Genomic DNA, 26,767 nt, shown 5'->3' on the forward strand with positions numbered 1-26,767 from the left:
AAATTGCCAGTAGCTGCAGGTGAGATCGAAGGTGCTGAGGAACCGAGCAGCCCCGAGCCGGTCAATGAGCTCGTCGGCTCGGGGAATGGGGTGGGCATCGGCTCGGGTGACTTCATTGAGTCCCCGGTAGTCCACGCAGAAGCAGAGTTCCGGGGCGACCCCGGGGGCAGCTGCTTTTGGGACCAGGACCATGGGGCTGGCCCAGGGGCTGTCTGAGGGTTCTATCACGCCTAGGGTCAACATTTTCGAGACTTCGGCTTGGATACAGGACCGGACCCGATCAGGGACTCGGTAGGCTCGGTGTCTCACTGGCGGGCTGTCCCCGGTATCCACATCATGGACACACCAGTCGGTGACCTTGGGGACCAGGGAGAAAAGGTCCGGAAACTGCCCTAGGAGCTGGCGGCAATCCTCACGTTGCTGGGGAGTGAGAGACGGGGAGAGGTTCACTCCCTCTACGGAGCCGTCCTTCTCCTTGGTGCACAGAAGATCAGGGAGCGGATCTGACTCTTCTTCGGACCCGTCGTCAGTGGCCAGTAGGAGGCTCAGCTCCGTCCGCACAAAGTGGGGCTTGAGGCGGTTCACGTGGAGGACCCGGAGGGGGTCCCGAGGTGACTGGACGTCTACCAAGTACGTGACCGGGCTCTTCCGCTCAACTACTTTGAAGGGCCCGGTCCATTTATCCTGGAGAGCGCAGGGTTTCACGGGGGCCATGACCCACACCAGCTGGCCCGACTGAAACTCGACTAGCGCGGCGTTCTGGTCATACCAGCGCTTCATCTCCTCCTGACTCGCCTCCAGGTTGGCCTCTGCCATCTCCCGGAACCTCCTAGTCTGATTTCGGAGGGTCAGGACGTAACGGAACACGTCTCGGGGGGGGGGGGGCCTCGGGGCGCCGCCTCCCACTCTTCCTTGACCAGGCTGAGGGGCCCCCTGACGGGGTGCCCGTAGAGTAACTCAAAGGGGCTGAAACCCAAGGATTTCTGGGGAACTTCTCGGTATGCGAATAGGAGGCAGGGGAGCAGGAGGTCCCACTTACGCCGGAGGGGCTCTTCCAGGCCCGCGATCATCCCCTTCAGAGTCCGGTTAAACCGCTCTACCAGGCCGTTTCCTTGGGGGTGGTACGGGGTGGTGAACTTGTAGGACACCCCGCACTGTTGCCATAAGGACTTCATGTATCGGGAGATAAAGTTGGTACCACGATCGCTCACGACCTCGCGGGGAAAACCCATGCGGGAGAAGATCCCCATCAGCGCCCGGCCCACCACGGAGGCCGTGACGGTGCGCAGGGGGATGGCCTCAGGGTAACGGGTGGCATGGTCCACCAGGACGAGGATGAACCGGTGCCCCTGGGAAATTGGGGGGTCCAGAGGTCCTACAATGTCGATTCCGACCCGCTCAAAAGGGGTACTGACGACAGGGAAGGGTTGGAGGGGAGCCTTGAGCTTCCCTCCACTCTTCCCACTGGCCTGGCACGTGGGACAGGACTTGCAGTGGGCTTCCACATCCGCTTTCATTCTGGGCCAGTAGAAGTGAGTCACGAGGCGACTGTATGTTTTGTCCTGACCCAAGTGACCTGCGAGGGGAACGTCGTGGGCCAAGCCCAGGAGGAGGTTTCGGAAGCGTAGGGGTACCACCAGCACCCGGCCGGACCCTAGCTCCACCGACTTCTGTTCGCTGTACAAAAGGTAATTCTCCCAATACACCCGGTGCGTCCCCGTCTGGTCGCCTGCGGCCTGGGCCTCTGCCTGTTGCCGGGGCCCGACCAGGGAGGGACAGGTAGCCTGCTCTCGGCAGAACTCCTCTCGGGAGGGGCCCCCCTCGTGGCGCCACTGGGCTAATTCGGGCAGATCGCTTAACTCGGCGTCTGGGGTGGAGTCGGAAGGCGGGGGTTCGTCACTGGCGATCGACTCTTCTGGTGGGGCAATGTGGGGGCCCTCGGCCGGGGCTATCCCATCTTCAGGGGTCGGAGCGTCTTCGACGTCCCTCAGGGGGGGTCAGTCGAGCCGCCATGGATCGAGTGGTGGCGCACACCCACTCAGGGAGGCCCAGCATCCCTAGGTGGGTCTTGCGCTCAACTTGTCCCCAGGGGGAACTTTCCAGGTCGTTCCCCAGGAGACAGTCGACGGGCTGGGAGGTTCTCACTGCGACCTTCAGTTTACCGACCACCCCTCCCAACTCGAAGGGCACCAGGGCTACCTTACATAGGCTTTCTGTGTTGTCGGCTGAAATGACAGGGCAAAATACGTTGGGGAGGACCTGGTCTTCGTGGACTAAATGGCTGAGGACACCGGTGATGCTGGCCCCGGTGTCACGGAGGGCTTCTACCTGGTGGCCATTGATCGTTACGAGTTGCCCATATTTCTTTGTGTTAGAGGGCAGGAGGCTCCCAGGGACCATCTCTCTATCCCCTAAGGACACTAGGGCCATAGCGGCGGGTTCCCACTCCTCGGCCTCCTCAACCTCCTCCCCCAGGGCTACATTGGCTATCTGTCTAGCGGGGGGCGCTGCCTGGGTGGTGCGTGGGGCCATGGGGCATTCAGGGTCGTTGGCGTAATGCCCGGGCTTCTGGCAACGGAAACAAGTGATGGTTACCCGGTGCCCCCGTCTCAGGGGGGGGGCCGGATACAGCTGGTGGGGTGTCGGGAAAGGTGGAGGTTGGGACTTTGGGGGACTAGCCTGGGACTCTCTCTGCCCTCCCTGGTTTCCCCCCCCTCTCTGGCGGGGTGGTCCCTAACTGGCTCGGGGGTACTCTCCTACAGGGCCCCGGGAGACCCGGGTGTTGGTCCAGCGATCCGCCTCGACAGCCAGCTTTCTCGGGTCCGTGAGCTTGCTGTCGAGCAGATGCTGGCGTAGTTCCACAAAGCAGTTGGCAGCCAGGTGTTCCCACAACATAAGGTCGGTTAGTTCTTCCAGGGTGGTTACCTTGCTGCCCTTGATCCACCCATCGAAGGCGCGGCTGAAGAAATTCACATATTCCACCCAGGTGGTACCCGGGATCTTCCTGCAGTCCCGGAACCGCTGGCGGTACATCTCCGGGGTGAGGCCGTACCTTGTGAGGAGGGCCGTTTTCATGTGTTCATAGGAGGTCTGCATGGAGGTGGGTAGGTCGAGCAGGGTGTCTCTCCCTTCGCTCAGGAATCGTCCCCATAACCCCGCCCTCCAATCCTTCTGCGGGACCCGATGGGAGGTCATGGCGACCTCGTAGGCCCGGAACCACTGCTGAATGTCATCATTTTTGTAATATTCTTTGACCACATCCTTGGGGATGTGGACCTTCTGCTCCGTCGGGGTGGCCACCTCCCGGTTCCCCGGGGGCCGCGCTTCTTCGCTTCTTGCTTTCAGTTCTATTTCCTTCAAGCTGCGTTCATGTTCCAGTTGAAGTCTCCTTCCCTCGTGTTCTCGTTGGAGTTTCTTCTCTTCTAGTTCTCCTTGTACTCGCAACTGTTCTACTGCTAGCTTTTTCTCGGCTAATTTCAACTCGCCCTCAATTTTGAGTTTGGCTAATTCGAGCTCGTGATGGCGACTTTTCTCTCTGTCTGCGAGTTCCTCCGGGGATAGGCCCCCGTCTGGTACGAAGCCTCGCACCTGGTTGCTGCTGCGTTCTCCTTGGGAGGGTCCAGCTTCGTTGTGGGGCTCCCCCGCTCCTTCTGGCCGGGAGGCTCCAGAATCCACCCAAGCTTTCAGTGCCTTTTGCATATCTTCTTTGGTGTTGAGACCAGTGGTAGCGATTCTGAGTTCCTTACAAAATTGCTTTAGTTCTTTGTGAGTGTACTCTTCCAGTTGTTCCACCTGGAACACGGTACTGGCGTCGTCTTCTACGAGAACCACGGTGTTTCCTTCTGCCATCTTTGTCGGTAGTGCGACAGCCGTTCACGGTACGATCTCTAGATTATGGCCCGAATCCCGTCGCTTGCCACCAATGTTAGAAGGCGACCTCAGAGGGGCCCGGAGGGGGCCCTGACTGCCCTGAGACCCTGGCGGGAGACTCCTCAGGGGAGGAGCCTCGTATCTAGGATCGCACACTCGGCACCTCACGACAGAGAGACACCACACGAGGAGTTCTTAAGAGCAAATCTTTATCAGATCGGAGTGGTAGGATCTTTATGATCAGCAAGGCAAAATGTATACAAGTAGAGCGCGGGCTCGCAAAGTCTTGGAGAGGGGTTAGGAGGTAGCGGGACAGTCTTTGGGGATATGGATCAAATGCAGGAGCGTACCCGGCGCACAGCTCACAATCCTCGAGCTGGGGGATACGCTTGTCGTCGTGGGGTCCGGCGGGACCAAGAGAGTCTGTGGGAGCCGCGAGTCACTCAGCAGGCTCGAGTACAAGTTCGGAGGTCTTACGATCTTCAGGGAGCCGCGAGTCACTCAGCAGGGCTCAAGCACAAGTTCGGAGGTCTTACGATCTTCAGGGAGCCGCGAGTCACTCAGCAGGGATCAAGCACAAAGTCCGGAGGTCTTACGATCTTCAGGGAGCCGCGAGTCACTCAGCAGGGCTCAAGCACAAAGTCGGAGGTCTTACGATCTTCAGGGAGCCGCGAGTCACTCAGCAGGGCTCAGGTGTTTCCAAAGGCGAATCTGCCGGACAGTCCCAGAGCACCCCTTGTTATAGGGCGACTCCTCTTTGATGTCCGGAGTCTGTGCAGGCAGGGGTCTGGTCACCTGGGGGTCGCTTGTTGGGGGTTTCCTGCCATTGTCCTTTGATCCTTTCAGGGCCGGGTCGGGAGGAGTCCCAGACACCCAGCAGGCGTGGAGCCAGCCCTCGGGAGGCCGGCGGGTCGATCGAAACCCACCTTCCCAGGGAAGCGCAGAGGTGTGATGGAAACTGCTCCTCCCTTTCTCATCCCAAGGGGAGCGCGATGTCCTCCAGCCGGAGTGGCGCCTATAGGCTAGGGTCGCGCTGGGGCCGGGCGGCCATCTTGGTGCATGAAGTGGGCACGCGGGCCCGGGGTGGCCGAAGGAGGAAGGCCACGGACGGGGGAAGTCCGGGTCGGGTGTGTGTGTTCTGGTGGGAAGGATCGGCTAGGCCGTGGGCTCGGGGCTGGTGTGAGGTGCAGGGGTCAGGTCTGACTACGTTACGAGGGCCGGGTCTAACAAGGATGAATGGATTATAGACTGTATGTGAGGTGAATTGTGAGGGGTGAGCGACACTGTGCCGGCGAAATACAAAGCTGAGGTAAATCGTGAGGAGAGCATCAGGCTGACTGTGATGAAGCGCTGGTTAGCGTGGTGTGCTGACGTAAGCACGCTGCGTGGAAGCCATCTTAAGGGAAGGAAAGAGTCAGCGGTACAGTTTCTGTGTGACAAAGCACGCTCACGTGACTCCATTTTGAAAAAAAAAATCGGAAAGAGAAACGGAGTCAATTTCAAACGCTAAGAGACAGATACGAGAGCGGAATCATTTGATTAAAGGATAGAAGAGTAATAGCGCTACGCATCACAAAACAAGTGAGATTTGGGGGAATATATATATATTTAAAAAAAATCTGTATAAGACTGTGCAGTTTAAATATAGTTACAGATTTAAATATATTTACAGAGAGTGTTGTGGAGAAAGCAAGAGGATAAGAAAGTATAGAAAGGAAATTGGACGCTTGCCTTTTTGAACAAGAATAACACTGCAGCATATAAATATCATAAGAACAAGAAGATGGCTACAACTTATCACCCCCGCAGGCATTTCTAGCTGTATGTGGTGAACCGCCATTGAAGTGGGAAGAATGGCTGGAGTTTTTCATCAATTACATATCTACATGTGAGGATGAGGAAGAACCCCTAAAACCTGAGGAGGAAAAAAAGATATTATTGCATTGTTTAGGGGCTGGAGGCCTAAAGGTATACAATAAGATTAACAAAAAGGTAAGGGGAGGCGAAAAAGGCGATGTATATACAAATGTATTGGAAGATTTAGACCATTATTATAAACCTACGGTCTGTGTTGCAGTGAACAGGTATACATTTTACCATCAAAAGCAAGGGAAAGATGAAAATGTGGATGACTATGTGGCTATACTAAAAAATTTGGCACTTACATGTAAATTTGGGGAGCTGCATAATGATTTAATCAGAGACCAAATTGTCATGTGTGCAGCTAACCCGAATATCCAGGATGCACTATGGGCAAAAGGGGAAAAACCACTTAACAACGTAATTGAAATTGTAAAACGTGCAGAATTAACGGGAAGATGTGCCAAAGCGGTAATAAATTAAAGTAAAACAAAGGAGGAAAAACCTAATGTGGTGGCTAAAATAAGTGGCGAAAGGATAAAGCAGAGAGACAATTACAGGAGGAAAAGCAAAGAAAGAGGTAAAATGAGCTCAAAAGTGGGGAAAGAGAATGGGAGCAGCGTAAATGTCACCGATGCGGAAGCAATAGACATTTAGCAAATGATTGGAAATGTCCGTCAAGGAATGTCAAATGCAGCAAGGGTGGCTTAATTGGACATTTTCAAAAAGTGTGTTACAGAATGGTGAGCGGAAGGGTCAGATTAGTTGAGGGGAACACAGAATACGAAGAGGATTCCTCGGATGAGTCTGATTACAATCTCTGTGTACTCAATGTTAATGATGGAAGTAAGGAGGAAGGAAAGGAGATGGAAAAGAAAAAGAAGTCAATGTGCAAAGTGGCCATTGGAGGGGTAAAAATAGAAATTGTTGCAAATTCAGGATCACCATGTACTATTGTCAATAGAAAGGTATGGAGAGAAAAGTTTCAAAATGCTCTTGGACAAAGAATGGAATCTCCTGACATTAAGTTGAAGACATTTACAGGAGAACCTATAGAACTAGTGGGGTACAGAGAATTGTAATTTGAATTTAAGGACTGAGAAACTATCAGTAAACTATACGTGGCAGCTAGGGGACCTTCGGTATTAGGGTGGAAGAACCAAGAAAGGTTAGGCATAACACTAAATCCTAACAGTGCAGAGCCTGTATTGTTAACTCAACAGGAAAAGAGACTCAATACTGATATGGTAAGCAGGTTTCCTAGGGTTTTCAACGGCACCATTGGAAGACTTAAGGGATTTCACCATAAAATAAAACTGAAAGAAGACGCTGTACCATGTGTTCACAAGGTAAGGCACATACCTTTCACTTTAAGGGAGGAGGTCAAGACGCAGTTGAGGGTGCTACTTGAGGCGAACTTCATTGAGCTGACGGAATCATCAGAATGGGTTGCGCCATTGGTGGTCGCACGCAAGCCCAATGGCAAGTTGAGATTATGTATTGACTTACGCGATCTTAACAAAAACATCTTGATTGACCAGTACCTTCTGCCGAAAATAAATGAAGTGTTGTCATTGACAAAAGATATGAAGGTATTCTCAACAATAGACTTAACTGCCGCATACCACCTGGACAGCAGGTGCCTAACCAGTTTCATATCACCGTTCAGATGTTACAGGTTTAAGAGAGTGCTTTTTGGCCTGGCTTCGGCAGCGTCACTATTTCAAAGACTCATGCATGAGATTTTTAAAGACATCAAAAATGTGCTCCTCTTTCAAGATGACATCCTAGTAATGGGAAAAAACCAAACAGACCATGATCAAAAACTATCACAAGTACTCTAGAAAAATTTGGATTGATGGCAGAGTATGCCAAATGCAAATTTGCAGAAAAAACAGTGACATACCTGGGGCATGAAATTAGAGAGAGTTAGTTAAGGCCATTGAGGACGCTCCAGTACCACAAACAAGGGAAGAATTGAGAGCCTTCTTAGGGCTAGTAGAATTTTATTCAAAATTCGTAAGGAACTTTTCAACAAAAACATATGAAATTAGACAATTTCTTAAGAGTAAAAACAAATTCGAATGGTCAGTATGTTGCAACAAGGGATTTTTTAGACCTTAAAAGAGAAATTTGTGAAGCACCACCACTACAAGGTTTTGACCCAGATCTAAAGAGCGCAGTCACAACGGATGCGAGTGGAAGAGGTATAGGCGCTGTGCTAACGCAAATTGGATCAGAGGGAAAGGAAGTGACAATTGCCTTTGCATCACGTTCACTCACCCCCACCGAGGAAAGATACTCGGTGATTGAGTGTGAGGCATTGGCGTGCGTGTGGGGTTTGGAGCATTTCCGACAATATATTTGTTGGAAAAAAGTGACTCTAAGGTGTGATCACAAACCTCTAACGAAATTGTTAACTGTGAAGGGGTTGTATAATACTTCTCCTAGATTAGCAGGATTGTCAGTCAGGTTATTGGACTACAACTACGATATACTGTATTTACCAGGTGCTAGAAATGTAGTGGCGGACTTTCTCAGCCGTTTACCCCCTACCAGGAATGAGGTGGAGGAATGTAAGGAAGATGAGTTCTATGTGGCAAACAGCGAAGAATTTCCAAGCATTCATAGAGAAGTATGGTTGAAGGAATATGAGCAGGATGAGGCGATACAAGAAATAAACATATTATCAATGGTTGGCCAAGCAAGAAACACATTAGAAACGAATTGAGACCGTACTGGGAATTCAGGAATGAATTATCTGTGGAAGGGGGACTAATTTTAAGACAGGGGAAGGTATTACCCCCCGAGACACTCAAAAAATAATTCTGGACATATGCCATGAAGGACATATGGGTATCAATAAGACCAAACAGAGAATACAAAGTTGGTACTAGTGGCTAGGTTGTGATTTGGAAATTTAGAGGAGAGTCAGGACCTGTGTACAATGTGAAAACTCTGACAAATCCCAGGTCACACTTAAACCACCTTTGCATCTGTTGCCTTTCCCGGGGATGCCTTGGGAGAGTGTAGGCATAGATGTCATGGGACCAATACAATATCAAGGGGATCAAGTGTATATTGTGCTTTTGGTGGACCATTTGTCTAAATGGCTGGAGGTCAAGATACTCCATAAGGTTGAAGCAAATGACATTGTCAGGTTACTCGACGATGTTTTCACGAGAGAAGGGATTCCCAAAACCGTGGTAAGTGACAAGGACAGACAATTTACATCTGTTGCCTTCAAAAAGTTCATTGATAGAAATGGTATTACGCATAAAACCCCATCTGTATACCACCCAGCAGGTAAAGGAGCTGTGGAAAGATTTAACAGAGTATTGAAAGGAACCATACAATTAGCCAACAACAACGGGCTATGTTGGAAAATGGAAGTAAAGAAAATGATTTGGGAATATAGAATAACACCAAGGGAAAGCACTGGTATCAGCCTATTCGAAACGATGAGAGGCAGAACAGCACTATCCAAAGACAATTTGGGGTGGCTTAAGACAAGTAGGACGGCAAATTGGTCAGCAGAAGAAGTCAGGAAGAATGTACAAAAAGCACGGAATGCATACAAAAAACGTTTTGACATAAAACACGGATGCAAACCCCTAACCAACCAAGTAGGAGATAGGGTGAGGGTGAAAAAAAGTGGGCATATCGAGAAAGGGCAGAACAGATTCGCCCAACCATTAGTTGTCAAAAAACTATTTTGCAATTCAGCCCTTCTCAGCAATGGGAAAGTGTGGCATGCATCTGCACTATCTACATGTGATAGGAAGGACGATATAGAAAAAGGAGAAGTAGAAAGGCTGGAAACAGACAAACCAGCTGAGAAGGAAGTTCCTATGGACTCTGACAGACAATTGAACTTTGATTGTCTATATGAAGAATAGTTGGAAGAAGAGAGTGCAGAGAGAAGGGAACAAGGGTTCCACAAAAACGAGGCTGACACGGATCCTGTCAATCAGGAGCAAATAGAGTCCATAGGGTAAAACAGAGATTTCAGCAGCAGCGAACCTAGTGACGCATCCGGAGCCGAAAGTAATGGACTTTCAGAAGTAGAACTGGAGTCTGAGTGTGGTACTACCACTGCAGAAACCACCACCAGTAGATGTGGACGTACTGTGTTCATGCCAAGCAACTTCAAAGACTTTGTGTGTGATTAACTATGTGGGTGATGTTAACTTATCCTCACTGTTTTCCTCATATCCATTGTTCTCTTGTTTAATTCCATTGGGAAGATGTGTTGTGTTGTTTCTAATACATTACTCATAGTTTGTCCCTGGCAGGCCCTGTCCCCTCCACGCACGCCCCTTGCCCTCGCGCTAACCCTGCCGTGACATCAGCTGGCATTCTAGAATGCCAGCTGATACCCAGGTTAACAGTTGGTATGACAGTTGGAGCTGAACGGGAAGGCTGGACCGCCTGGCTGTGCACAGTTGCTCCTGCCGGTGAGTTGTACATTAAGGCTTCAATAAATGCAATTGTGAAACTTACTTTGCCTGGCTTCATCTTAACAGCTCAAATATTGAAATATGCCTCATTTACAGTCCGATATAGAAAGAGTTTTCATGTTTGCTTATTTTTATATACTTTTTAGTTTTAATTCATTTTAATAATATTTAATTTTATAAACCATTTACTGATCCTCTGAATAGGGCTCGTAAATCCCCAAGGGTACTCGGATTATAGGTTAAGAACCACTGAACAAGGTATTTAAAAATACATGCAGGGAAATATATGCATCGAGAGAAATTTCACTGATCCATGACCACCCGATAAATATCTTCTCTGTGGAGCAGCCCTTTAATGCACCTAGAGGAGAAATGTAAAACACCTATCTGCAAAGTTTCCCCATAAAGCGAGACACCTTAACCATTTCTTTGATTTCAGCTAGTAATACTTTGCATGGTATGATGTAAGGAGGCAGGTATATGTAGAAACTGCCCTGGACACGAAGTGGGTACTAGAAGAAGATTTAAGTAACAAGAAGACAGCTTATACAACCACCTTTAGGAAACCATTGGTACACTCCAACCGCCGCTATCAAACGCCCCAAAAAAATCTTAACCCAACATTCCTCTTCCACATTCCTGTAATAATGTCATTACTTTTGCGTACACAAGTAAATAGGTCTTCACCAAAATGATCTTAAACTTGTTGGTCAATCATTACTCATGGTCATTATATAGAGGTGAAAACCACAGTACAGGAAACAAAATAGCTTAATCTCTTGGCACCCCTGCTCGAACCTCCTCCAGCAGCTGCATGTATTCCAGATGAGAAGGTGAACTTCCACCTATCCAGGGCTGTAAGAGGCATCCAGAAAGCGTTTAAAAATGAATGCAGGTCCGCAAAATACCATATTCGAACACCGAAGAAACGTGGTTGGCAAAGCTGGAACGCTGCTTGAAAACAAAAATCTCTACCCGCACCGAGAAAACGATGCATGATTGGCAAAGCAGTAGCTTGTACAAAATGGTGGCACGCAATACAACGGTAAGCCGGGTGGTTGCCGGCACGTCCGTGCATGCAAACGTGTAGACGCAGGTCAGAAATGCAGCAATGACGTGAACAAGCAGACCTCCAGAAGCTGTGTGCGCGTGTACAGTAACGGGTAAGCGGTTGCGCTATATTTTCATTTAAATGAAGAAGTGCGCGCTTGTAACGGCCACAGTCAAATCCAAGCTCAACTCAAACCCCAAATAAAGATGCCTCACCAGGGGTACCGATGCACCACCGTGTTCATGTCTCCATCAGTCAGGAAAACATCACCCAGAATAACATGCAGGAATCACTGTACAATGGCTGCAACTCGTCCAAAAAGGCACTCTAGGCACCCGCAGCAGGAGAAAATCAATCCCATGCAACCCTTTTTCTGACACATCGATGTTCACGCTGTCTGCAGATTCTGAGGCACGACAAGCCTCAAACTTCTTTAAGTCAGAGTAACGACACCAGGACAATGTGTGACTAGAAATGTTCACACACTCTTCACAAGCATGTAAAACGGCTCACAGCACAAACAGTTCGATCACGCAGGCTTGAAGTGTCAGAAAGATTACTCAGGATACTCAAATTACTTAGATTACTGCTGTCAAACACCCCATCAATCCTCAGGGTTCTCGCAGGCAGGCAGCAGGAACTAGCATTTAAACAGTAGGGCGACCGATGGAGTGGTCACTGGTGGGGCTCTTAAATGTCAGCTTCCTCAAAAGCACAGCTAGTTCCAGTACAGTTTCCATCAGCAAAACACGTTTCATGAAATACCAGCTTTTAAGTTCTCTTTTTTTCTTGTAAATCCTTGTAAATCCTTTAAGCTTCACAAACCATTTAAGCTTCACAAACCACGCGTTGGTTCCTCCAAATCGTCGCCAGTGTAATAATGAAGGATGTCTCGTAGACAGGCCGCTTAGAACAGGTTGTAGGTTTATTTGACAGGTAACAAAGTCCATATAAAGATCATAAGTAAGGCCTCAGATCTCCAGTGGAGCCCCACCAGGAGCAGCCTCCCTGCTGCTCAGCCCCATCTCATCCAACTGCCAACTCCTCCAGTCCCTCACACCCAACATTCTAAATGACATCACACACATGGCTGAGCAGCAAGGGACAGAGTAGCAATGAGGAAGATGCACATAACACAACAGGTTATAACAATTCCACTGACTAGAACACTACAGTATATGCAGGGCTTTAAGCGAGCAGGGTCCCTGCGGGTCACAGACCCAGTAGTTATTTAAAACTGACATTGAAACGGGTTCTACTTGGGTCTTGTATTCATGTCCTTAACTTTTCATGCAAAAAACGGATCGATTTCTGATCTCTTGACCCTGATTGGCACGTGTCCCCATATTTGGAGGTCTATGCTATTTCCATCATTGTAAATGGATTTATATAGCACATACTACCCCTGAAGAGGGGTTGAAGCACTTTATGGCGAGTAGCATGCAACCATTGTGGTTAATCTAGTGGTTATTGTTGGTAATTGTAATTCGTCATGTGCTCTGGAGTAAAAACTGCATGCATTTATTCCAGTTTCTTTGTGATGTATTTATACCAGGTAGGTGTGATCATTAGTGGGGGCTATATGCTTTTCGGTAAGTGGTTGGTGAGGTAGGGTGGCTGAGAATATGTAATGTTAGATTACACGGATAGAGTTTTAAAGATAAGAAGTTCTGATCTATGAAATGGGGTGTCAGCCAGTTGCAGAATTACAATAAGTAGGATTGATGAAGGCAGGCATGAGTCTGAGAGGAAACTATTCTCAGAAGGTATGCAGAGGATTTCCATCGCAATTCAGAATAACAAAAAGATATGCCTTAACTCATTATCTCTATGTGTATTTATCATTCACTCAGCATTCAAGGGCAATTTTTCCCAATCTCTTCCTTCTTTGCCGCCAGATCTCATTCTCAACATTATATTCAGACACGACTGTCATTTTCTTGTCATGAATTCACGCAAAGCTACAGGATGCTGCGAAACCATTTGCTCTCAAAAACTCTGTTAAAACACTAGGCTGCAAAGAAGCCCCCAGATTTTGGGCACGCCGGGTTCCAATGCACAACATGCAGCTGCCAGTCCAAACTGCTCAAAGCTGTTTTAGTCCCTGGGTATTTGTTTTTGTCTCCAACAATTGTCAACTTTTACAAATGTGCTTTTTTATCATGGTTCACATTACAACTTTAACAGTTGCCTGACAGCATGGAGGTCACTCTTTCCTTTTCTGAGCTAAAATACAGATCAGTTTTCCCAAAGTTGGCAGGCACCAACATGACGGAGCATGCGCTGCCAGCCTACATTTTTAATTTAGACTTGCTGAGCACTGGCATGCCGCGAGGAGGCCTCGGGCACTTTCACCTCCATACAAGCACTGACTAAGCACAACCAAACAGCTCCCTGGAATTTCAGTCTCCCCCTCCACCCCCCCAACCCAACATCTAAGGATTCAACAGGGCAGGCCTCCCAGGCAGCAATCTGCAAATCCACCATCCTCAGATTGGAGGTGTATAGTCTGGCTTTGAGGCCATACAATTGGTAGAAATGAGCCAATCAACCAGTAGTGGCATAATAGGACATAGTGCTGCAAAGTTGACTTCAGGCAATAAGATGGTGCTTTACAACATATTCTGACCAAGACCGCTACATAAGATGGCGAGAGGCAGTCTAAGCCAATCCCCCCTCCCTTGCCACTTCATGTTTATGAGCTTGGTTACATTTTCTCAGAGAATTTGAACTAAACCATCTTCTTGGCACTAAGAGAGATAAGCAACATGACTGAATTTCTACAACTTTATCCGAGGGCTAGTAGTCTAAACCTTCCTGAAATAATGAGCAATGGCATCTGCAATTGGCGAAGCAGTTGAAAATGAGACATGCTTTCTAGCCTGAATGAAGTGGGTTTTTTTCTTCTTTTTTTCAGGGGTGTTAAAATGGTTTGGCAAACAAACAGAGAACAATTAAGATTTTCAACTGCGAAGCATTTTTTTCCCTCCTACAGATTGAGAGGATATGAAGTCTGAGGTACTCAATTTGAAGCAATAAGTCATCCACAGACGTACACTGTCCTGCTTGGACCCCCAGAAATATTTGCAATTTATTGTGCGTTTACATTGAAAGTTTACGTTGGTTCAGGTCTGCATAGTCGGGGAACCCTCATATTAATGTGTACAGGTTGAGAATTCTGTGGATGGGGCAAAGCAGACCCCCCACACCCGCTGTCCCATGCCCCCTATCCCCCATTGCCAAACCAGAAGTACCCCTCCTGTTTGTGAACATTTGTAAAGCATTGTGACATGTATTTAGTGTAACTACCAATGCCTGGAGTTGATGTGGTAAAGCCTACAGTTTATAAAAATAAAAAAAAAGGTAAAGCCTGTTATGGATTCCGCTTAGGATTAGTGCAAAGAACTGCTCAACCCATCTTACAACACCAGGTCTGCAGTGCTGGCTCTATCTGCGCTCTCCTGCTGCAGCATGCCCTGGAGTCAAGTAAGTGAGTGATAGGGACACAAGAAATGCTCTCAGGGCTACGATGTGTGCAGGCTCATCCATGGGCCTTGTTTTCACCCAGAGACTCTGTTTGCTGAATGCAACAGAGAGCTCTGAGTGAAAAAAAAACGAGAAAATGGGGTAATAGCCAGGGAAATCAGCTGTGAGGTTACTGATTTCCCCACCCCCAAAGTAATTCCTCATTCAGTTCAGATCCTTAAAATATGTCAATTTGGTGCAAAAACTCATGCATAAATAAATAAGAGGCAGGGCTCGAAAAATCATAGAAAATGCACTAGACCTGCAGGTCTAGTAACCTACAAAATCTCCTGGACCCAACTGAAATGCACTGGACCTCTAATCTGAAAGCTGAGCAAATTTGACATGTTAACAAGATTTAAAAGCATTTTTATTGCTCATTTACTTTGTGAGCAATAAAGATGCCTTTAAATCTTGCTATCTTGTCACATTTCCCCTGTTTTCAGAGGCAGAGGTCAAGTGTCAGTTTGTATTCCTACTCGCCAGTAAGGGCGAGTAGGATCTAAAAATAGCTCGTCCTGAATTAATCTGACTCGCAAATGCGAGCGGTCGAGTGAATTTTTCGAGACCTGAGAGGACTCGGGGGTTAGACATCATATGGCATGCTCAAGTCTTCATCAGCCAAAGAAAGTAACCTCATATAAGCATCTTCCAGACATATGGGTGTGAATTTAAAAAAAAGGGAATTAAGAGCCACTTAGCATATTTTATATAATACTTACAAAAGAACAGAAAATGAAAGATAGTTTAGCGACTCTGACCATCGCGCGGGCAAGGTATAGTTTCAAGGTTTGCATAGTGGCCGAGAGGGAAGCACAAATTTTATAGTACCTGCCCTAAGGTGAAAGAGGAAACTCCTCTCCCAATGACTCATAGGCTGGTTGAGATAGCTAGCCAATGGGTGCACGGTCTGTTCGGTGGTCATAAAATTGAGGACAGAAGGTTTCTTGGATTCCCTCTCTGTCCTTTCCGTGCTATAAAGTGTGTAGAGTGCATTCCTAAGGACATTTTTTATTTATAGTCTCAGCTGTGCTTGGGTTTAAAAAAGAGGCTTCCTAGGTTAACACTGCATAAGCTTTGGTACACTCCGAACAACCATGGGATATCCTTCCCTTTCTCTCAGCCAATGCAGTCACCTATGATCTCTCTCGTTAGTGATGCAGCCGGGTTTTTCCATAAGGATAGCTAAAAGAGGGCGGAGCAAGCCCTGATAACGTCCTCTATAAAATTTAAATTGAGTTCCTTATGGCAGAAGTACTGAGCTGTGGAAATTGGTACACCAAGTAATTTCCTACAAAATCTGTTTTCTTCTTGTTGGATGCAGTGGCTCTTGGCGATGCCCCAGACCTCAGTGCCATAAGTGGCTGTTGGTACGCACTAAGATTTTTTAAAAAAAATTAGAATAGCTAAAATGGCACCTGTTCTCTTTGGGCATGGGAGACTAAGAATAGAATTAGTGGCCTTTGAGTACTTGCCCCTGCAATACTCCATGTGTTCAGTCCAGGAGCCGTTCGCAGCAAAGACCACCCCAAGATAAGGAAAGGTGCTAGTAATTTCTGGTCTCCCACGGGTATACAATTAAGATGACTTTTCCTTGGTCCACAAGACCCCACAAGACCACATCATCTGCATACAATGGCACAGAGAGTGATTTGCCATTTAATTAGAGACATCATGGGTCAATGGTTTGAGTGATTTGTACAGTCCATTAATGTAAATGATGAAGAGGAGGGGGGCCAGGAGGCATCCCTGTCTGACCCCCCTGCTTACTTTGATTGCTTCAGTAACTTCTCAATCATGAGGGTACTCTCAGGCTACACCTAACAATCAAGTAGTATCCTCCTCTCTCCCTGGAGTTACCAAGATCCACGGACCCTTCATTCCCAATGCCTGTTGTAATGTCACACAAGTCTCTTCACTCTCATATCCCCTCAAGATTAGGGTGACCAACTGGCATGGGTGCGAATTTAGGACAGTGAGTGTAAAAATTCAGGACAGAGGGTCAAAATTCAGGACAAAAATTCAGGACAGAGGGTCAAAATTCAGGACAAAACTAAGGGTCAAAGGGTAAGTTTTACAGACATATCAGAGGAAGTGACGCAATAGTATAAAAGTAAGTAAATAGGCAACCACCTACATACAAGTCAAATACATTTTGGATTAGGTTGAGACAATCGTTTGTCGGTATGCGTGCAGCTTTGAGCAACTGTGCAGGTCTTTTTTGTGGTATTTCATTTGATAATAATCTGTTTATATGGTTACTGCACTGGGTTGTCCAGTCTGATATTTTGTTTACAGCTCTTAGTCCTGAGCAGGCATGTTTGGTGAGAGAAGCGGTCAGGAAGATCTGCTCGATAGACTTTGTTACTAGCATCTCATATCTGCCTGCCATTGTGAGCTGTAAAGCGGCACGCATTGGTGAACTAAAGGGAGTATTGCTGTAATGAACCAACTATAGGGAACTCATTATGGGTGTTTCAGCAAGTGGAACTTAAAATATGGAATCTTGCTTTGCCAATGGTGGCTTCTCAGAGAGTTGCACTAGCTGACGGAAGTCACAAAGGTGCTTTTCTCTGCCGCTTTCTTAAATCATCTACTGTCAATACACTATTACATAGTTTATTTTTGACGCCATTCCTATTGCTACAATTACTATATACATGTCAAGCACAACTCATGGCACTATGAGGCTCTCCCGAAAACCTTACACCTAAAACAAAACATGCAAAGATTTACAATTACTAGTGTAACATTCAAGTAGCAGTTGGGTGTAACTCAAAGTGCCATATGCATGATGTATAGATCCCACACGCAAGCACACAACAAATCCAGAATAGTAACATATCGGCAAGGGGGTAGCCAGAAAATGTAAATACCTCCCACTTTGAACTAAAGCTCTTATGGCACCAAGAAAGCAAAGCAAGTCATCACAACCCTCCCCGGAAGAGCTCTGTTGTCCAAGGATCTAGCCATTCATCCTTCCATCAAACCTGTGATGTTCACCATTTCAAATGTATATTCTGTCATCCATTCATTCTTTCATCCATCATTCAGTCTTTCACCATTCATTCTGGCCTTCCATCTGTGTGCCCATCTATATCCAAACCTTTTCAACCATTTCAAAACATATCCATTGTCTATCCTTCCTTACATCCATCATTTCACTCATCCATCCTTTCATCCATTCATTCACTCACTCATCCATCCTATCATTTTACCCAATCATCCTTTCACTCATCCATCCACTCATCCTTCCAACCATTTACCTTTTCACCCATCCAGCCTGTAAAACAATAGGAATGTACATTTGTCAGGTTTGAAGCTCTGTGAAATGTGCATAATGGGTGCGCGTGTGAACTAGGACGACCCCACTACATCATTCACTGAAAAAAACATAAACGACATAGTGCACTTGTAAAGCGCACATTCATTCCGAAAGGTTAGTTGATGCAGTATACCCGATATGTTAGACTCCTTACACAAATTATCATAATTTTATCGATCTAGTGAAGATAGAAGGCTGAAACAGCAGCATGAGATTAGGGCACCTAACACTTGTACACACGTTCCCTGAAAAACGATTGCATCCTGTTATGTTGAATAAACCGAAGTGCACAAATGAAACACATCCGGGGTGTGTGTATATTCTTGATTCTTGTGCAAGAGCTAGGAATCCCAAAGGTTACAGTGGAGTGGGGCGGGGCGCCCCTGCATGCTTCTTTACCTTTCCAGGAATGAAGAGGGTGGGTCTAGCCTTTTATGCACAGCCAGTTGCGGAGTGTTTGCCTCTGTGATTTGAGCGCGCAGGCTGGAGAGAAGGGACAGCCTGCAGCCCTTCATAACTAGCGTGCATCGACTCGCCGATAAACAGCCCTTCAGGAGCCTTCCCTGCTCAGCTTTTTTTTATTTTAGACAAAACTGTGATAAACCAGCCTTAAAATGATTGAACTTTTATTCGAAACACGTTTCAGCCGCTGTTAATTTTCAAATGTTGCACATGTGTTAGCTTTCAACATGTGCCAAAAGAAGAGAGAGATGGCCTCCGACCCTGTGGCCAGCAACATACTTCTGGCGAGATGTTTTGGGAATCGCTCCTCACTAGCTGTTAATGTTGCCGCCGCTACTGCGCAGGAGGAGGACGCCACATGCTGTAACACCCCAAACTGCCCATTGTCTTTCTGCATGTGGCAATCAGCCGCATCCAGAATGACCATGGGCTGTTGCTACGCTTCGAGAAGGAGTGCCAGATCGCCACACCTTGGAACTGAGGCCTCTCGCAGGGGAACAGCTCTGCTCCCTGCTAGGGCCAGAATTACGGACAAAAGGCGTCCGTTAAAAGGATCCTCACGGACAACGGACGTGAGGTCCAAATTACGGACGGTTGGTCACCCTACTCAAGGTGCAAGACACAACTAGAGAGAAATAGTATTTCCTTCTGCAGAGTGGAACCTCCGGATGTTTGTTCATTAATCCTTTAACATGAAAGGTCCTACAGCGAGGTGATCTTAAATTAGTCCCTCATCCTGAAGGCCAGATACATCAACCAGGAGGTCCACAATCTAAGTGTCTTACCGGTTTCTTAATGGAAACTGTCACATATAAGCCTGAAAAAAATCACACTTTTAAAGTGTATTCCTATCACAACTTAGATTCAGCTTGGAAAATCACCTCTTATGGTTTGCATTTCCATCACTCCATCAATCTAGTGGTTAAAACAGGGTGTAAGGAGAACTCTCTGGATGCTTGTATAAGCAACTGATCAGTTTCTCAGTTTTCAATATGTCCGCCTCACAGTGACTGTCTATAAATCTAAAATCTCTCAGTCTAAGGACTGAACAGTTATCCTACTCTGATCGTTGCTTCAGTGTGGAAGTTGCACCCTAGGAGAGATGCTTCAATCAGTCTAAACATTCAAAGCCTCAATATAACGGCCACCTAGCTCTCGCTACTGCTGTACCTGTTTTAGTACTAACAGCATTTGTAGCTCCTGTTGTACTTTTTCAGAGTTACTCCACTACGCAGTACTGTTCCTTTTATTTTTCCCACAAGACTTACTCAGCCATAGCACAGACACATCAGTGTTTGTTTGCTTTTTCTCACTACACAACCTTTGTTGTTGTCTCGCATTCTCACTGATGTTGGTACCTTTAATATCCTGTACAAGCCTGGCTAAGGAGTAATGGAGCGCTCTCCATCATCAGTATATTGCTGAACATGGCACTGTGCTTGGAAAGGATGACTTCCAGGGGCTCAAAGACAAGTTTCTGATAAAAACTGAGATGATAATTCTGTTTATTAAACATACCTGTTGAATCTGCAGGCGACTCTTTAAAGGATTTGGTGTTGGCGAGGCAGTAGGAGAACCTGCAAAGTATTGTCATAACATATGTATGTTGACAGGGTGTTTATTAGGGTTTGATGGTCACCAGAATTTATTTAAAAAGAGAGAAGGATCTTACTGGTCCAGGAGGCTGGTTTTCCTGTCGTCTTCGTGCAGGGCTTTATCCATGGTTTTGACAGTTGCAGCTTTAGTGCTGTATTGAGATCTGAAGCTCGACTAGCAGGCGCGGGTTGTTGGTTTGGCCTTGCAATTGGATCGTTGCTGCTTTTTCAGATGCCTGCTCAAAGGTTGTAGGTGAGTGACGGGATGGTAGCTGGCATGGTCACTGGGATGAGCATCGCTTTATTCAATTGCGGATGTACCTGTTCTGTTTTCATAAAAGAGAGGGGCGTCTTTTCTTTTTATATAACTGGACACTTCTCATTGGAATTCTTCTTTTCGTTCATCCTGTAATTATTTAATGTTTTTTTTTAGCACTGATGAATGCTGCGGTATATGGTCCTGTGCAGAAAACCAGAAGTGATCTAGGAATAGTGAAAATAAAAGAACAATAGACAAGAACCTTGTACTTTATGAAATGCGTTGTCAATGACTGGTAAATCATTCTCTTAGTTTTCGTTCTGCTGCCTGTTTCCCTTTCCTACTACAAACCCTGCTGCTTTGTTCAGTGTACAAACGAATCACAGGGTGTGTAAGGCAAATGGCGCTAACAACAAAATTGCACAAAATCAAACGCATGAAATCCCAATTCACAGCGGTGCCAGCAACAGTGGGAACAACACCCAAAACCCACGAAGCTCAATACAAGATTGATAAAGATACAAAAAAGGAGTTGATGCACACGCTAATAAAGTACATGCATAATTGCAAAAGAGTCAGATGCCGCACACAGCTTCTATTCTTCTTAATTTATTAGCGAAGTTCTTCCACTCCCAACGCGTTTCGTCGTTTAGAGGGAATTAACCCATACGACTTCCTCAGGGCTCAATATATCTGGTAAACTGTAAACCTGTTAAAACTGGAAATAGATCCTATTTTCAATTGCCAAATAAAGACTGCCCAATCATATGGTGGCCATCCGAGTAAACGGGCCCGAAAATAAGTACCCAAAGTAATGTTTTCAATGTGGATATCGTTAATGTTCAGTTGCCCAAATATCGTGTCCAGAACAAGTTCACTGTCAGCTCACATATCAGTCGGCTACAGCAGTCCCGAGTACAGGAAAGCAGCTGGCGACACCATCATGCGCAGTGATGGGAGGGCACTGCCGCTACCCTCAGTGCCTGTCACTACCAGGACCCACCCTCAAGAATCGACAGAAAAGCAGAAATAAAATAATGTTTTATTCTTCCTTTCCTGATGTTTGTGGGGGGCGACGCTCCTCCGCAATAAAGGAGGAGCCGCCGCTGTCCTGCCTTTTCCAAATAGATTCCTAGATATAAAGTTGGAATTGCCTGGAAAGGGCAGTAGCAGATTCCGAGTCACCTGTATGAATGGGAATCCTTGGGATGGGATAGTAAATTTAAAAAGTAACACCCCCCAAAGTCTCATCCACTAAACTACAGAGTTATCCATCTGGGTCGACATATCTTGTATATTAGACCACATTAATATTCATTTAAGTTCTGTAAATGGGTCAGTATTGATTTTGCTTTTCAGTAAGTTCTTGGCCCCACAGCAGCATAGCATTTTGTGAAAATACACTGGTGGAGATTTGCCCTTTCAGCAGTGCCACCCCAGTTAAAAAAAATATTGTTTTGCTGAACACTATTTTTGCTCGCTATAGAGCTCTGTGTGCTTTACCCCTGCTAACCAGTGGGAAAGTTCTTGTGATCCTCCATTCAACGTGGTGAAATTGGCATATTTAATTTATCTCGAAGATCCTAGTTTACAGTGCCAAAAGTGTATCCAGGGCCTGTAAATAAAATATCACCAGTGGGCTGCAGCACACATTATGCCACCCACTACAGTGGCAATGCAAACTTGGCTGCTGGCCTACCCTCAGTAGCCTGGCTGTGCGGCTTTAAACTGAATTCAATCTGTAAAAATAACCCCTTTTGACAGACTAAAAACCCTCCTTTTAAATATTTATCAGTCACACTAAGTAGTATTTCAATAGGCATTTTTATTTCATGCGTTCTTACTTCGGTGACAGAAAGGGCCATATTTTTACATGCATTCCATTGAACCAGGGCAATTACATGGCAGTGGAAATTGCCTTTATTATGTTATTCTGTCTACTGAAAAAAACAAGTAGGTACCTGTTGCAATTGACATGCGAGAAGAAGGGTGAGATAATGGAGTGATTGCCCAGTATATTGAGATACCCAACTCAAGATGTGAAAGCCCTATACGGAGTGTATTCCGACTCCCTGTTGCCCGACTTCCACTGACCCCTTCTTTTAATATGCCTACAATATGCATGAAACTTACAGATGGCACGACCGCTACAATTGTGCCTTTCTGTTCTAGTAATAGACACATTACATGCTAAACATCCACAATTTCTACAGCATGTAAAAGTCTTTCTGGTTGAATAGACAAGAGATTTACTTTGTCTCAACACCGAACGCTGCCAATAATGGATATGTCGATTTGCAAATGTATTTGGAAGCCTGGACTATAATGGACTAGCATTAAATGCTGTTGGTTTGCTCAGGGTGCCTCTCCAACCTAGCCCTACGAGGGCCGGCTTGTTCAGAAACTCCGAGCACATGGAAAAGAGTTGTTCTGTAGTAAGCAGCTTGGGCGTCTGTAGAAGCTGTGATCTTCTAGTCAGCCTCACCACAATTCTTTAAGTCTGGGGGCTCTAACAGTTACAGTACCATGCAACCAATGTATTTAATGGTCCCTAATGGAAGGGTTTGTGAGAGGCTCTCCCTTGTGAGAATATGGTTTCTAATGACATGCAGCCTTCGAAATAGGATAGTGAAACCATTGTAGAGGTACACTCGCCCCGTTCACACTTACTGCTTTATACTTGAAACTGCTCTTGCCGCATGGTAGACCCTTATGTAGACTTAAATTGTTCAATTGACCATGAGAGCAAACCTAAAACAGAAGTTTGCTAAACGTTCTCTCTAAGGTAAAGCAGGTTCAATCAAGAATATGCATGCAGCAATATACAACAATCCCAGCCAGCATCGGGAAAATCAGTGTGTGTACTCTTCAGACCCAGTCTCTAATACCCAGGGTTTAATGTGCTCACATGCATGCACAGTGTCTTCAGAACCCTAATTGGCCACCTTTGGGCTATTGTGGCCCTTTGATGATTTAGGTAAAATCCCACACCTTTTCTACTCATTTGTTGGCTATTGTTAAAGACCAGTCTCTTTATAGTCTCTGAAAATCATTCTGTTTATTTCAAATTGTTATATAGCTCCTCTCTACACTAGATGGGGACTAGTTTGCTTTACTAGGAACAATCATAGAGAAGTTCGGCAGGAAGCCAGATGGTACTGGAAAAGTGAACATGAAAGTCTTTTTGTATGAATGAATAGTTCTAACAGAAAGTAAAGCACACGCAATAACCAAATGGCACCATTGTAAAGTAGCATCAGATGTTGTTTGAGCAAATGTTTCATTATTGGAGGAGATGAATGTGGAGGAGATCATACGCCGTTAATAGAGGTAGTAATGTTTAAGGCATTGCAGGGTTCCATTCTATATGCATTTAAATTGGGGGAAGCGATTACAGTGAGTTCGACATCGCTACTGTCTCCCACTTCCTTCATAGGAAGCTCTTTGTTTCCTCATTTCTTCACCTCTACTGCAGGTGTTTGTAGATGGTCCACACACTACTCAGTCTGTGTTGCAAGATGTTATTTTTAGTTCTACTGTTCACATTGCCCCTGAAACATATACCTTTCACCGTCTTTGCATAGGACTTTGAGCTAGTGAATTCAACTGTGTTGATAAACTCGCTAACTCTATCTGGATAATTAAACTCCGCTGTAGTTCAGTAGATTTATGGGCTAGAACACTGTCCATTTCGGTATAAATAAAAGTTTAACCATTCTTTTTTTTTCCTTATCCAGATTTTTTAGGGCTTGTGAAAGTCTCCACTGAAGCCTCCTAGAGATTGCAGACCACATTACTAGAATCTGTATGCTAATAAATGTAGGCCTTGCAAGTCCTTATTACATTTCTACCCATCTAGTGCCTAGGTCAAATTAAATAGCAGTTTTAAAGTGTTGTTCTAGAATTTGTTGCAAATTGCTAATATTTATGTCAGCAGAGATGGTGTGTACCTAACTTCTTCTACCACAATCATTGTGTTTAAGTACAGGTAGCTGATAGTTTGATTTATCAACCACTTTACTCTTTTACAAAATAAATTAAAGATCATCCAACTGTTCATGGTGCCATCACATCAACCAGAGAAGTTTACAGGGGAAAAAGGCTTTGATTGTGTTACCCAGTATTAGACTTGATTACGACTTGGGTCGCGAGTTGGAAATGTAGCCGCAAGATTACATCTCCCTTTTGTTGTTGACAAGTAGCATATGTGGGCATTTCATGAAACATCAACAGTAGTAATCCAGGGACAGCAAAACTGATTTTTCAGGACTAGGTCATTTGGGATCAACGTACTGCCAGAAATCTGTCGGAAATCAAGTTATTTCTGGACAGAACATCTAAGATTGCATGGTTCTGTTTTAATGTGTTTGAAAGGTTGCACCCCTGTACCACACCACCTCCTGTCTGAGCCTATCGGGCTAAGACATCACCAACCCTAATGCAAGCCTGTATATCGTCAATTACTATAAGTTTGCACTTGAACTCAAAATAGTAAAGCCAGTTTCCTGCTTTGTTTATTTTTTCCAGATTTGAAGATTTTACTTTTGTTCCAGTGTCGCACAAACAGAATATTTGAATTCCAGGGGTTTTCCGGTTTTTGAAATGTTTCGTAGATTTACTCTACCCCAGATGCTCCTAGCCTCTCTCATTGGCATAGTAGGAGGATTCTACATTTATAAACCAATTTATCAACAGTATTATTGGGATCGCAGGACACCAAAAGAAACAGAAGAGAAGGCACAACAAGAGGAAAAGAAGAATCAAAAGTGATGTGGACAAATGTGGATGCTTCAAATGTATCAACAATATTATTTTTGTTGCTCACCATGCAGGAGTGTCTTTAAACATCGTTGGTGGGTGGAGAGTCAGAAACAAAATTGGGACGGTCGCCAATCAATAAGGTTCAATGCAGAAGAGCACAGAATGGGTTTATTTGTAATCCTGTATACTTTCCAAAAAATAATATATTTTGTATGGTATTGTACCTGAAAGCTAAATTCTATTAAAGCGAACTGAATATTATGATTATCGCTATTTACGTTTCCTAGTCCATAGCAAATTGAAACATTTAAAAGTTACTTTTCCCAACAACTCTGCTTTAAATTGTAATGCATTCCATTAATAAATGATTGCATTTGATTGCAAGGCCATCATTGTCATGCTAAGTAAACTCTGAACACTTTTCAATCTCTAATCAGGTAGACATTGATTCCGCAGTTGCAAAAACTACTATCAAATGTTATGTTTCTCATGGTAGTGACCCCTATAATGATAGACAATACACATTCTAACACATGTAATAAGCCACCCTTGTGGGTGAATTAATAAAATTACAACATTTGCAGCACTGGTAATGGACACCAGTTGGCAGGATAAAGCTAACAGAACGTTCTTGTAAATTAGCTTAGAAACTAGTTATTCAATGGCAAGACACGGAAGTTGCCATCATTCTTTAAAGCTCACCATGACATTTTGCCAATCGATTCGAATTTTCCTCAAGCATGGCTGAAGTCATGAAAGTTATGGACCCCATGCTGGTCTTAAGTAAGACCTCAAAAAAAGCCGATGGGGAAACCCACCTCTTGCACCTTCAAATGCACCCATCTTGTAAGAGAATGAGAGCAAACTTAGGGGGAGGCGGGGGCGTAGGTGTTCAGGTCCTAGCCCATTGACATTTGCTCTTAACGTCTATGGCAGTTTGGAAACCGCCATTATAATGCGGTCATAACCATGCGTGACCGTTACCACACATTTGCCTTTGGCATGCATGCTTTTTCCACAAATTTTCGTTGTAGAGCCATGAATGATAAAGGCATATGTGTTTTAATGGCTTACGTGTTTTAGTTGGGGTTTGCCGCACTTGTATTTTAGGGGTTAGCATTGGTGTGCCCCACGCAAACATAAAAGCTTATTCAAATGGAGGATTGGGCTTGTGTTGGTCTGGGTTACGGTTCGGACGACCTCCACTCAAATATACAGGCTTTGTTCAAAATAAATTGGGCTTTTTTAACCATCCGCCTTACTTGGGACTATCAATGGAACATACAGCCTCACAACCGGTAACCTCACACGCAAATGAGTTTCACCAGACGGCAGATTCCACCCATTTCCTAAAACGCTTCAGGCCATTTTTCAAGCCAGTTAGCCATTCCGTAACACACTGCATTGACTCGCTAAAACCTCTTCTCAACTCACCTCCTTAACGTCAGGTACACAGTGAGTGCAGCTTTCAGCGTTACAAGCAGTACTACACATACCACAATTTCGTTTTAGAAGTGTGCGTGGAAGTGGAATGTGTGGTTACTGTATGCATGGTAATGGCACTTTCAATGTGTTATGATCAATGCACGTTGTAACGGC

At 45.5% G+C, this 26,767-nt stretch overlaps 1 protein-coding gene across 1 annotated transcript in view; it reads left to right on the top strand.

Annotated features, from left to right (window-relative positions):
• The window catches only part of PIGBOS1 (PIGB opposite strand 1), a 33,433-nt gene extending 8,001 nt beyond the window's left edge, over positions 1-25,432 (top strand). Inside the window, exon 3 of the mRNA XM_085644143.1 lies at positions 24,935-25,432. Coding sequence (XP_085500269.1) covers positions 25,010-25,177 — 168 coding nt within the window. The 5' untranslated portion in view covers positions 24,935-25,009 and the 3' untranslated portion in view covers positions 25,178-25,432. The remainder of the gene's footprint in view (positions 1-24,934) is intronic.
• The last annotated feature ends 1,335 nt before the right edge of the window (positions 25,433-26,767 follow it).

This window comes from Triturus cristatus, chromosome 3_1 (genome assembly GCF_964204655.1).
Source record: "Triturus cristatus chromosome 3_1, aTriCri1.1, whole genome shotgun sequence".
In the NCBI taxonomy this organism is placed as follows: domain Eukaryota; kingdom Metazoa; phylum Chordata; class Amphibia; order Caudata; family Salamandridae; genus Triturus; species Triturus cristatus.